Source organism: Cupressus sempervirens, chromosome 5, assembly GCF_028749045.1.
Source record: "Cupressus sempervirens isolate cs-2001-9-10 chromosome 5, ASM2874904v1, whole genome shotgun sequence".
Classification (NCBI taxonomy): Eukaryota; Viridiplantae; Streptophyta; class Pinopsida; order Cupressales; family Cupressaceae; genus Cupressus; species Cupressus sempervirens.
In genome coordinates this window covers 961,273,978-961,288,757 of record NC_143122.1, presented here as the reverse complement: position 1 = coordinate 961,288,757, position 14,780 = coordinate 961,273,978, and the positions used below count along the sequence as shown (strand labels likewise).

The 14,780-nt window shown below is 33.3% G+C and overlaps 1 protein-coding gene across 4 annotated transcripts in view; it reads right to left on the bottom strand.

The window, feature by feature from the left end:
* Positions 1–6,356: 6,356 nt before the first annotated feature.
* Positions 6,357–14,780, bottom strand: part of LOC149559148 (putative cyclic nucleotide-gated ion channel 5) — a 260,904-nt gene continuing 252,480 nt past the window's right edge. For all 4 annotated transcript variants that reach the window (XM_089833071.1, XM_089833072.1, XM_089833070.1 and 1 more), the window contains 2 exons: positions 7,677–7,913; positions 6,357–7,493 (listed from right to left, as the gene is read on the bottom strand). In XM_089833071.1, the coding sequence (XP_089689197.1) occupies positions 6,780–7,493; positions 7,677–7,913 (951 nt within the window). In that variant the 3' untranslated portion in view covers positions 6,357–6,779. The remainder of the gene's footprint in view (positions 7,494–7,676; positions 7,914–14,780) is intronic.

Sequence of the window (14,780 nt, the reverse complement as noted above, 5' to 3'; positions counted from 1 at the left end):
TACCTATGTCTAGATGTACATCTAAGCTAAGTTGCTGATTCAAGTTCAGGTTCAGGTTTGGGTACGGGGTTCGAGTCCATGGGTATGGCAAGTATTTTATTTGGGTGGGTGTGGTTCATCCATTTGTGCCTGCACACACATAAATATACATACTAAATTTATGCATACATCTTTAAACATAAAAATTCAATATAAAAAGAAAATACTTAAAAATCAATAATTGCGAATAAAATTATCCCAAACTGTTGATTTTTAAGAACAATATTCCCAAACTATTGCAAGACACTATCTAAAGCTGATAAAAAGAGTATGCTGATGAACAAATCAGAAATAACCTATCAACCTCAAGTACTTCTTGGTTGCCTGGTTTGCTCGGTTTGCTGTGACTATGATGCAGAGCATCATACAAACCCAACAATAAATAGGAACATTTATGATCCTTTCAACATCCATTCAATAATATCTTTGAACAAAGGCAACTTATGAGGAAAACCACAACATTGCTATCTTGAAGACAGTCTTTAAAGATTGATTTATTTGACCCATAAAATCACAATATTAAATTTTCTGGAAAGAAAAAAAAATTTAGCCAACATCAAGAACTACCATTTCCCAAAATTACAAGGTCTTATGATTCCATTTGGTTCTTCAACCAATAACTGTTTTAGACTACCTATTTTTCTATCATAAACCAGATTTAAAACACCAAACCCTTCCTAGAGTATCTTATATCTTCCTCAAAACGAATCTAAATGACACCAAACCAATTTCACATTATCTATTAATGAATCTAGTTTCCAAATATGTAAGCAATTTATTTTTACCATTCACAAATCATTTTCCAAGCATAAATCATTGCCTACAACTCCAATGCAGATTGTTAAAAACCAGTTTTCATTCAAATGCTCATAACTTTCACGAATCTATATAAAAACAACCCAAACCAAAAAGAAATTAAAGTTAACTTATGTATCTTTCCAATGAATATTATTAGAGGTTTTGATTCTCCAAAATGTGTTCGTACCAAATGTTTCAATCTGACTATATTTAGGGAATCTCAAATCTGCAAATACCCACTTTCACCAAAATGATCATAATTTATTCATTTCTTTATAAAAATGAACCAAACCAAAAGAATGAGAAAGAGGATTCTTCATTCTATCTATCCATTACTATATTACAAGGTTTCTAGGCAGTACATGGCTGTACAAGGCCTGGAAAAGATACTAAAATTGAAAAAACCAATCAAAACAACAATAATAAAATGCACCAAAAATGTATCTTGAAAGTTTTTCTCTTCTGAAATCTCTCTTCTCTCCTTTGGTTCAACCATAAAATGGTATTTATAAGGTATTTGGTAGTTTTCACTTCATAACCAACTCCTACACCAACCATCTACTTTTTAACATCTTTTTTTGCAATGTTAGTAACTTTCTCAATGTTGCATTTTACAACTTTTTATACAACTTTTGCATTTTTGACAAAATGACTTAAAAAATATATCAAACCTCTCTATACATACCCAAATATAATATATAAGACCTCTTATAATGAATTTACCTTTCCATAGGCCTTTTATACAATTTTGACCATGTAACCTAAACATGACCTATTTGACAACTCGAGCAATTTTGTGCACATGCTTACATTTCTTGTCAACGCCATTACAAATGGATTTGATATGAATCAAAACATCATATAATTGACTTTAATTAACACTAAAACTTTATATATCTCATAGTAACCTTTAGGATTAGATGCTCTTGCACCAGACTACTTCACAAAGAACCCATAGAAAAGTAATGAAGAACTGAAGAAGAACCAGTACTCAAATTTTATCGGTACCAAGACCCAGGTCTAAATAACAAACCCTGATAACTAAGTATCTAACAGTACACACATACATAAACATATGCATACACACACATATATTCAAATAACCCTATTCTGCTTGAAGTAAATAATCTCAGAAAATAGAATCTGCCTACTTCAATTGAGAGATCATTTTCTTTTCATGGAAATCCCTAAAAAATCTTACAATTGTGAGCTAATCATAGTAACGAGAATCGCCTGAATCGACGATTCCGCAACCAGATTCATGCTGGGCAATTTTTTTTGCATCGTGAATCGGTATCACCGATTTATGGGCCATGAATCGCCTGAATCGTCGATTCAGGCGATTCATGTAAAAATTGCCAAATTCGCCTTTAAAAATTCGCCATGAATCGCCTGCAGCATGTAAAAAGGGAAGTTAAAATTTTTTTTAAAATCAATTGTTTTTTTCACTTTGTTTTTGACCTATTCTCTTTGTTATAACCCTAAAGGGTCTTCTATTTGTTAAGCATGAGTAGAAGAGAGGAAAAGTGAGAGAGAAGAAGAGAAAAAAAAAGCCATAGGTTTCCAACCGGCAAGAAGGAGGAGCACCAAAGAGATCAGCAGGCCATTTGGGGAGCCCATCAATTGCTTTGGGAGCATTAAGAAGCCAATATCAACACTCCTCAACTCATTTGCAAGAGGTAAAGTGCTTTTTTTTTTCTTGCATGTTAGTGTATTATGCATTTTTTGTTAAATTTTTAGTGTATTATGCGTTTTTTGTTAAATTTCTATAGTTTTCAAGAATTTTAGTGTAAATCTTGAATGTTCTTTATTTTTACTAAGCTGCAAGCTAGGGTTTGTTGTTTTCTAATTTTTATTAGCTTCAAACTTTGATATTTTACATAAAAAAACTTATTGCAGCAGCCTTTGCTCTCATTTTTTCGCAAATTCCAATGGGTAAAAAAGATGAATGTTGGAAATATAATGAAGAGTTTCCTAGAAGAACCAAATATCAAACAAAATGCATGTTTTGTAAAAAAAAAATAACTTTCGGGGGTATTTATAGATTGAAATTCCACATTGCTGCTATACCTGGACACGATGTTACAGTTTGCACTCGCCAAACTCCTGAGGCAAAACACACTTGCTTAATGGCATTAGAAAAAATTGAAAAAGACAAAGCAAATAGGAAAATACAAGTTGAAGGGTTAAGGGGTATTGGCTCTCATGTTCCCGCATCCACATCTGCATTTGCATCAGCTTCTGCATCTGTAGGTTGTGTTGGAGAGGGTTTTTCTAGGCCTCCTTTTTATCCTAGTTCTTCTGCTCGTGCTAGTGCTAGTGCTAGTCGATCACATACTGAGATAGAGTCCCACACCAACCTATTGCAGCCTAGAGTGCGAAAAAATAGAATGGATAGTTACTTTGTGCCCCGCACTACTCCTGGTTCCTAACCCACGCTTGAGGGCATGGGTTTGAACAAAGAGATTCACGATGCTGCCCAAAAGGAGATATGCAAATTTTGGTACTTTTGCAACATTCCATTTATTGCAGCCAGGGAATTGATTTTTTTTTCTTTGTTTTTTTTAAAGTTAAAATTAAAAGTAAAACTTTAATTATATCTACTTGTTTTATAATTTGAGTCTTTGACATCTAAACTTTTATTTGTGATAGGGCTCCTTATTGGCAGAATATGATAGATGCGGTTCCTATTTGTGGTTTGGGGTCTAAAGCCCCAACTGAGGCTGAGTTGAGCGGATACCTCCTGGATGAGATGGTAGAGGACATGATGGTTAACCTCGAGGAGAACCGAAAGGAATGGATTGCAAAGGGTTGCACCATCATGACTGATGGTTGGACCGATAGGAGGAATAGAACACTCCTCAATTTTCTTGTATCCTATGGAGGTGATTGATCATTCTACTTTCCTACATACATTGTAAATTTTGATTTGTTGAATACTAATTCATTAATGATCCATTTAATATTATAATTCGTTGGTCTGTTACTTGTAGGATATACCATGTTCATAAAATCCATTTATGCTTCCGCACATGTGAAAAATGTCACATATTTATGTGAGGCTATTGAAGAAGTTATAGCAGAGGTGAGAGAACAAAATGTGATCCAGGTGGTGATGGATAATGCAACAAATTATGTTGCAGCAAGTAAACTTTTAACTTTGCAAGTTTTGAAAATAAATTTATTTGAATTTTGAAATTTGAGTTTCTAATTGACTTAAAATTGTTGTAGGTAAACTTTTGATGGAGAGGCACCCCACCATATTTTGGTCCCCTTGTGCGGCACACTGCATTGACCTCATGTTGGAGGAAATTGGCAAACTTGAGTTTGTCAAGTCATGTGTGGAAAGGGCAAAAAACATATGCAAATTCATTTATAATCATGCATTTGTCTTTAGCACAATAAGGAAGTACACAAAAGGCAAGAAGTTAGCTCGCCCATGTATCACGAGGTTTGCCTCGAATTTCATCACCTTGCAGTCCTTGTTGACATCAAGAGATGGATTGAGGAGCATGTTTGTTGGGCAGGAGTGGATTTGCTCTTCCTATGCTACGACCACTGTAGGGTTAGATGTGGCGGATTGCATATTTGATGAGGATGGTTTTTGGAAACCCGCTAGAGAAATCTTTAAGGTAAATTCATTGCAATTTAACATTTAGTATTTTGTTTTTACTTTAAGTTATATTATTTTATATTTAAATTTTGACTCAATTTTTTTGTTTTACTTTATATGTAGGTCACTAAGCCCCTTGTAGCGTTGCTACGAACTGTTGATGGGGAGAAACCCTCTATGGGCTACATTTATGAGGGCATGGATAGAGCCAAGGAGGCCATCAGAGCCCAATATGCAGGAGTGCAGGAGAGGTATGGCCCTATTTGGGACATCATCGATAGGAGATGGCAGAATCAGCTCCATCGACCCATCCATGCAGCAACTTACTATCTAAATCCAGCATTTCGTTTCCGTCCTGAGTTCAAGGCGGATGCGGAGGTTCTCACTGGCTTATACACAGTGATTCAGAGATTGAGTAGCGATGAAAATAGCGTTGTTGTGATTGTTGAGCTAGACCAATTCAACAATAAGGAGGGGCCACTTTTCTCTAGCAGGATGGCCATAAATGCTCAAACAAGACTACAACCAGGTAAAAATTAAATAATATATTCAATGTTCATGAATCTAGATTCTAAACTTAAAGTTGATTATATAATACATTAATTTTAGAGTTGTAATTTGTAAATGAGACTAACTGTTTTTTTTTTTTCCTTATTTCAGATAGATGGTGGCAAATGTTTGGGGCCACAACCCAAACCTTCAAAAAATTGTCATCCGCATTCTAAGTCAGACGAGTAGCGCTTCTGGATGTGAACGTAGTTGGTCCATGTTCGAGCACATCCACTCAAAGAGGAGAAACAAGTTGACAGTGCAGAAGTTAAATGATCTTTTCTTTGTTCATTACAACCTTCGTCTTAGGATCAGACAGATTTTGGGTGCTGACTCCTCTCCGATCATTCTGGAGGAGATTGATCCAGAATCAAAGTGGATCACAAAGACCGTGGACCCAATCTTCACTGAGGAAGACCGTGCGTGGGTTGACCAGGTGGATGTAGAGGCTGAGGTTGTGGCCAGGGCAGAGGAGGCAGCTAGAGCACGTTCAGGCATTGGTAGACGTACACGCACATGCACAGACGCAGGCCCTAGCGACGTTATTCATGAGCCCATTGCCCATGCAAAGGACATGGCTCAGCGGTCCTCTAGGACCTACCTTACACACCTTTCTCATAGGCAAACTGGATACTCAGAGGCTAAGGTTGAGGTTGCAGCAGAGCTAGAGGATCATGATGAGGATGATGAGGCTTGAGTTGAACCCTTGTTTTTATATTTTGTTTACACTGTATAGATATTGATAGTGATACTAAATCACTGATAGACATATGTTTCAAACTTTCATGGATCTTCATCTTAGATTTATACATACATTTATGATTTGATGTCTTATAGATCTTCATGATTTCATCTTACTGATTTTATGATTTGAATCATTATGATCATTTGATTTTTATTTACTTCAGCTAGCATACAATTTACATTTTAGTACATAATGATAACATAGTTACGTATGTGATGGATTTTATGTTTCATGTTTATGTATATTAGATTCTATTTGATGATGTTAATAGTGTTTTTAAGTTATATTCAATAAAGGGTGCATGAAATAAGTCTTAAATTGTTAAAATCTTTATATTTAAAAGGTTTTTTCAAATTTGCCGATTCCGATACGATTCCGATTCACGTTACTTTGGAGCTAATACAGACAGAAAAAAGAAGGCAAAATATCCACAACATAAAAAATCTCTAGATTAAAATAATATAATCATGCAAAGCTAGAAACCGTTGAGATTTCATACAGACTGTTTTTCACTCCAGCAAAAGCGTAATAATAGAAGAGCCAACTTTGCCAGAATTGAGAAGTAACACATATAGGATGAATCTTAGAATCCCGATCATAACAATAGAAGCATGGCCAAAGTTTTTCTCTCCAGCAAAAGTTGTATTAGAAGAGCCAAATTTGCCAAAATTGAGAAGTGATTAAAATAATACAATCATGCAAAGCTAGAAACCATTGAGATTTCATACAGCCTGTTTTTCACTCCAGCAAAAGTGTAATAATAGAAGAGCCAACTTGGCCAGAATTGAGAAGTAACACATATAGGATGAATCTTAGAATCCTGATCATAACAATAGAAGCATGGCAACTTTCATGCTGTATAGAATATCGACTTAAAAATCAGTTAACAATAAAAGTATTGTTTTCAATCCTAAAAAACTCCATAATCAATCAGATATAAAAGAAAATTTCACTCTTTCCGAATGTTCACCAACAACTAGCAAAGAATTGTTTTAAGGTTGCATGCAAAGGAAGAATTTGGTACAATATAAAATATTAATATAAAGCTTGTTCATATTCTTCAGCACTGAAATCAGGCTCTGAGGGTTTTTGTAGTTCAACTAGTTGTGTTGGTCGTTCTGATAACTTCATATTAGATTTTCTATGCATGCCATGAAGAGCATCTGTGGCGAAGGAGGATGCATAAAAAGATGCTTTTAAGCTGGAGGAAACAGTAAAATTGTTCCCTACCATAGCACTCTGCAAGTTCTGCTGTTTTCTAAAAAGAAATTCAGCATGCTTCCTTCTGCAGTGACGGCGCCAGATTGCTTGAATGAAACAAGCAGCCCATGTTCTCCAATGTTGAGAGTGGAAGCGAAAGGTATGCTGAACCTGTTTGCTGTGCAGGCGCCTAAACTGGGTTGTAACAAATTTTAAATCTTCTGCACTCAAGGAGAATACCTCTACCTCTGACAAAGCTTTCACTGTTCTTGTTGATAATGGAAGGCTTGCACCAGACTTTGGATCCAAAGCCCATGTCAGTAGTTCCTCCCCACAGAAATCTCCCTGTTTCAGAACACCATGATTGAAAAATCCAATTCTTCCTCCATTTGTTGTCACACTTTCTATTTGGCCCCGAATGATAAACGACATCTCATCTACATAATCTCCTTCTCTTACAATGCATGCATCTTCAGTATAAAGGGATGTTTCAAGACGCTCACAAATTGCGTCCAATAAACAATCATCCATATTCTTAAACAAATGTACCTACAAAATAGAAAATAAGTTTAAAAAATATGTTCAAATTACAGATTCTAGAAGAATGAATTTCTAAGTACTCGTCATTAGTGATTCTCATTCAACCATGAAATGGGTTTGAAATTTACAAACCGGTATTGAAGGGAATTGTTAAATAACAGATGAGAGGTTGTGAAAATAGATATCACTTACCTGTTTGACCAAATCTAAACACAGATGCCGCCTGATATCACGCCGGAGATCATTTGGAAGGTTCTTAATTAACTGGTCTTCATCAACTCCTCTAGTTTCAATCCATTTGTACTGGCCATGTTGACGAACACGATTCCTAAGATCTTCAGGGAGAGACCGCCGGTGCATCCATTGTTCTGCATCAGTTTTCTTTAATCTCATTTCTTCCACTCTGATTGTCAAAGATCGCAAATAGGTCTGCAATAGATGGTAGAAATTTGAATGCATTTTACCTGAGACCAAATATTGTCGTAAAAAGACAACTTAGAATGCAAACTAGAAAACACAATGGCTACAAAGCTTCTGAATTAAAAGTCAATGAAAATAGTATTCAGAATTTTTGGCTGGAAACTAGCCATACTGATTTCAGTAATAGCTATTCAAACCTTTCTTGAACATATTTGTTTTCACCTGAAATTGGTGTGTAATGACCCCAAATAGTGTTCGTCTTAATTTTCTCTAAAAGTTCTAAAAGTTCCCAAATAGGGTTTGGGGTAGGTTTGTTTCATACGAATATAATTCCCTATCATCACCATATGTAGAAACAATCATTGACTTATGATACATACTTATGCCCCGATTCCTTGATCTTCTCCTAATCACTAACTCTAATGCGGATGGTAGAATTACTGCTGCTCAAGTATGGAAACAATCAACTTATAGCTCCTTCATGGTTCCTTCATGGTTCTCAACTGTATTTGGGACTCTTCTAATCCAAAGTTGATCAAATTACCTTCCTCTGTGCAAACTCCCTATCCACTTGGTTGTGTTAATGAATAGCTAAAGAATTAGTTGAATATGTATTATAATCTTGAATACATTACAAATATTAATATATAATGGTGATTTCTATTATTATTAATATGTATATAGCTATTGTCCATATATAATGCTAACATATGTTTAAACTTTAATATATATTCTCCATATACATAAAAAAAATTGAATTTGCTATAGAATATATAATTGCTATCTTTATTACCATATATTTTAATTACATAGAGAAAGGATGGAAGGAAGCATTGAACATATATACATCTATAAATTACCTATTTAATTTATTTCATATTCATTAAGTAATAAGAGTTTATTACTTGTTAACATTAAAATATTTCATAAATTATTTTGCCAAAAATTTTTCTTGTAGAGCTGCCTTGTATCTAAAAAGTTCTAGAAATATATATGTTAAAGTTAAGTCACACGCCTTTTAGAGGGATTCCCTATAAGAAGGGATATTAACTTTAGTTCAATGTGAACTTTTCTTATTTCATATGTTTTCTTTTTGCTGCTCTTTTTTCTACATGTAATAAATCCTTCCTCATTTTTCTCTTTGGTTTCTATTGTTTAAAATAAAAATGGAAAGTAAAACTACCATGTCTTCCTTTGCAAGTTTCATGTCATTTAAATATGCAACTTTCCGAGTCGAGTGTTATTAACGCTGATTTAATATTTAATATTAATATTATTGATATTCATTTATTGATATTTTATTGTTAATATTAATATTAATAATTATAGTTATTGCAATTGATTTAGTAGTACTGATATTTATATTATTATAGTGATTAATAATATTAATTGTATTAAGCAAGAGGCGAGCCTCTCATCTGTGAGGTCTTGGGTTTGAGTCTACTCGAGCTTAACAAATAATAATAATAGTAAAATTAGACTTTGTTCAATTACCTATTAGAAAAATATTAATTGTATTAATCATTTCTATATTGATTAATTATATTATTAGTAGTAGTATTAGTATTGATTAATAATATTATTAGTATTAATTAGAGTATTGAATATTAATATTATTAATTATGAATTGATAAATAATATTATTAATGCTGATTATTAAGGAAAGACTAAGCAATAATCAAGCCAATTTACATACACACATCAATTATGGCTCCTGACAGACCCACCCACCCCCCCCCCAAAAAAAACAAAAAATTTCTCATCTTCAAGCAATTACTGTCATAATTTCCTTGTTAAACTATTTTATAATGGTGACTAACAAAGTCATCATTTGCATGATAACAAGTGTTGTTATTCTAAATTGTTCTAGATTAATCAAAATTTAAACCTTTCATCAAAAAATATGAAATGCATGTATGAAGACACAAAGCATATAAAAATAATACACATTGATGCATGAAGACTCGAAGCATACATGAAGTATATAAATTGTTGCATGAAGGTACAAAGCATACATAATACACATTGTTAGTTTCTTTCCTATTGATTAGAAAATTAAAGAGTGCTAATTATGTTTTCCTAATCAATCATGATTTAGTTTGGTAGAAAAGCCCCACTATGACAATTCTATCCTTTGGGGTGTCCTACTTAGTTTGGGAGAACCATTAAACTACAACTCCCTAACTTACTTCCCCCATTTATTTCGATCAATTATGAGAGAAGAGATATACAATATTTATGAATTTTCTTTGATATAATCTCAATATATACAATTGTGTGGATCTTATGTTTTATCTTTTAGCCTGCAAGATGAATGGATCATGCTCTGATACCACTTGTAATGACTCCAAATAAGGCCTTAATTTTCTTTAAAATTCTCAACTAGGGTTTGGATTACGTTTTTTTCATACTAAGAGAATTAAAACTCCCTATCATCATCATATTTAGAAACAATCATTGACTTATAATACATAGTTGAGCCTCAATTCCTTAATCCTCTTCTAGCCACTAACCCTAATGTAGATGGTACAATTCTTATTGCTTGAGTATGCAAACAATCACCTTAAAGCTCCCTCATGATCCTCACCTGTATTGGGACTTTTCTACCCCAAAATGAACAAATTATACCTTCACCTGTGCAAACTCCCTATCTGCTTGGCTGTGTTAGAAAGTGATTTAAGAATTATTTGAGTAAGTGTTATAATCTTAAATACATTATAAATATTAATATATAATATTAATTTTCATATATATATAACTACTAGATTGTTCATATATAATTGTAACATATGATAAGAATATATTCTCCATATACATATAAAATTCTGAATTTTCTATTTGCAGAATTTATAATTGCTATATGTTAGTCCATATATATATATATATATATATATATATATATATATATATATATATATATATATATATATATATATATCCAACTCAACTAATGTACTGTAACGTCCCCACCATTAGGGTTACATTAGAATACATAGCAACTATAAAAGATCAATATGATCACAATAAATCTAATTAAGTAACTTATATCCTTAAAAAGTAATTAACATTTACAACAAATGTTCTCCACCGAAATAACCAGGATCGTGTACGACATTCCTTTAGAATGTCCTCCACCGAGTTATACTTGGATCATTTTTATGACATTCGCAAGGAATGTCCTCCACCAAGTTTTATAATTGGATCATGTTTATGACATTTGCAAGAATGCCCTCCACCAAGTTTATACTTGGATCTTGTTTATGGCATTCGTAAGAATACCCTCCACCAAGTTTATACTTGGATCAATTCACGTCTTTCTATTTTAATCTTTTCTCCATTATATGATTCATATTGAAAATAATTTATTACTTGAATTAATACTTGATTCTATTATTATATATATTTATATTATATAAATATATAATACATAATATATATTTATATTATATAGATATATGTAATACATTATATATATATATAACTAAAACTAATTTTAGTATCCACATATTATTATACAAGGAAAGATTCTTTATACTAATCATACATTAGCAATTAATCATACCTTAGAGGAGGTCCCCATGCGGCTGCTAAGCTTAAATTGGCTAGCAGCCGCTGCTCCACATTTTAAGGAACCTTTTATGAGCAGGTGGCTCCATGGAATTTTTAAATCTGCTTGTTTTTTCTGCTTATATTTTTTAAGTTATGTGTCATCAAAATATATAATTTTTATATCAATATTTGCACCTTTTTATGCTGACTAAAGAAGTCAATGGAAAATCATATCTAGAAACAATTTAAAACAGAACTACATCAAACAATCTTGTAACAGCTAAAACTCTCGTATAACAATTTGCTGATTGTAGAAGCTAGAAGACCCATTTAAAGCTAAGATCACCTCAAAGCTGGAAAAATTTTCAGATATAACAAGTACTATATAATTGAAAATATATGAAGTTTCAGATATAACAAGTAATATATAATTGAAAATATATATATATTATTCATTGAACAAATCATTTTCAATTTATAATGATTTATGCATATAAATTTTGGAGGGAGAAAACCGGAGGGAAATGTAAAAATGGAAAGAGAAAATCGGAGGGAAATATAAAATGGAGGGAAGAAAAACTATGAAGACACCTGGTCTTTTTTTCAGGATGCAGTTGCTGCTGAACTTCAGCCCCTCCTATTTTCAACAGCTTTATTTGTAATTGTTAAGCAGCTGCTGCTCCATGAAAATAGGAGAAGATTCGAAATTATCCTTTTCTACTAATTAACAATTTGCATGGGGACACTTTTATGCTTATTTTTAACCACAAAACAAGCATAAGCAGCCGCATGGGGACATGGGGTTAGTAATTAATATTGGACCTACTAACTCTAGCGGCTTCACAAAATATTTCCTCACCACATATGATGTATGTACTGAAAGTGTGTGCACCTTCTTGTCACTTCTTAACACACGGTCTCCCCTACTTCCCCAATCAATGATGAAGGGAGCGGTGGGGTGTTCAAAGTGTTGGGCGTATTCCTTCTATAACCACTACTTCCAAACTGATCTTCTCTTTTTTTCGACGTCATCCTCTGTACGTCTTGCACTCTATACAACTTGGAATCAACTTTATCTCCTGTCTTGCTCTGTCTACTCGTTCCACGTGGAGGAATTGTTGTTATCCACGGATACACGTGGGCAATGGTTACATGCCCCTTGTTTATCGTTCATCTTATGTTCGTGGATGGTACACATCTTGGGCAGAATACAACTGTATGTACGATCCTCCTATCTTTGTTGATTGATATGCCTTTGCCCTCTGATCGCCTATGATTGGTCAGTGAGTATTGTGAGTACAATATATCTTTCTTCTTCTTTAGATTGTATAAGGCCCAAACGTAGTTTTATTTCCTGAGCCTCCTCTTCCTTCCTGCGCTCTATCTTATCTGCCCTTCTTCCTCTCCCCTTATTTATTTAATGTGACCCTTATTAATAAGTCCATTCTATATGGTCATGGCTTGTGACATCTCCACCCGTGACTCATAAGTTAAGCATGTTATTATTTATACAATATGATAAATATATTTCCCATATTATTTCAAATATGGGTAATCTCATATTATTATTATAACTATTTATATTATTAAGTATTGATAATAATTCAATATGATTGACTATAAATGGTCAATATATATAAATGACAAAAACAAGATTTGTATGTACATTATGTAATGTCCCCTCTTTAGTTCGACATGACATTGATCATGGATTTTGCCTATTCCAGACTCTCGTAGGTAAATGGTGTGGAGAGAGAGTCAATTCTGCGGATCAGATGGTCATATCTTGCTCTTGAAGAAGTGTTAAGAGGTTATATTTTATTATTATGTGTTATTGGGGCCTACATGTTATAATTTTAAGTCGAGTTGTACTTTTTATTCTATAAAATTACTTTATTATAAAAAGTGCATTATAATGAGATTTTATAAAGGATGGTTCTAGAAGTTTTAGAAAAAAGTGCATTATAATGAGATTTTATAAAGGATGTTTCTAGAAGTTCTAGCAACTTCTTAGAAAAGTGAATAAATAGAGGGCTGGGCCTCTCATTTTGGACATGCTTGTATTTGAGATTTCTTCTACTTCTTCCATTGTGGAGCAAATTTGTAGTCTCTTGGGTCTGCAAATTATTATTTGATCTTTGGGAACGAATCACTCCCTTGGATTGGCGACTTTGAGGGTGTGAAATATCACCTGAATTGTTGCATTTGAGGAGTTGGTAATTCAGCCATCTCATTTGGACTTCATAGAGATTTAGTTATAAGGGTTTACTTTGGTTGGAATAAGGGTTTCAGTTGTGCCCTAGCATTTGTGGATTGATTAACAAGGTTTGAAGACACAGTTGTGCATTATTTTCAGACTGCCAATCCAGGGTTTGGACCCACGTTTTTGCTCATAACTCCTAATTGGTTTGACGGATGAATTTCATATTTTAGGGGGTTATTCAGCAACCCTAGGCGCCTAGATTTATTGCTTTTGGAGTGACAAAAACGCTGCAATATTTTTATCTAGCAGTCGTACCAGGCCGTACCTGTACGGCCCTGTCAGTTGGGCAGCAACAGCAATTTTGTGAGTCGGTTTGGGGCAGATTGTGAGGTTTTCGTGTGGCATCAGTTCAGCATTTATATCCGGCAAAATTGGAGCTATTCCAGGTGCACAAACTGAAGTTTTGATTGCCAAAATATTGCATGTTATGGATTAGAACAATCAGCACTGTCATTGCATAAATAGTTATTTTCAGTGATTAATAACTATTGTAAAAGTATCGTCATTTGCATTCCAAATCTGAACTGGGTTATTGTTCATGTCATAACATTGCATTGTCAAGAGCTTGATGTATTAGAAGTGCATAGTTGTGACAGTCTCTCATTGTAATTAGTTCTATTTGCTGTCATAAAATCAAAATTGCATTGGACTTCATATTTGAGTTTCATATTGTCATCTATCTCTTAGATTGGTAGTGTTATAATCTGAAAATTGTTGTTTATACATTATTGGCATCATATATTGAGGTTTCGTTGTACAACAATTAGTAATATTGCAGCCTTATTCAGTTACATGCCAACTGTTTCACAAAATTCATAAGTTCAGTTTGAGGGTTTCAGTGGCCTTTATAGTAAGGGTCATTACACATTATCCATGTGTTACATATGACAATTACATATTACTATATTATGATTAGCATATCCATACTATCATAAATATATTATTATGTTAATACAAATGACCAACATTATCATGATGGACAATGATGAAATGAATACATGTGTTTATATTAAAAATAATATTGATATTTTCATTAGTTATATACATATTAACTTAATTATCTT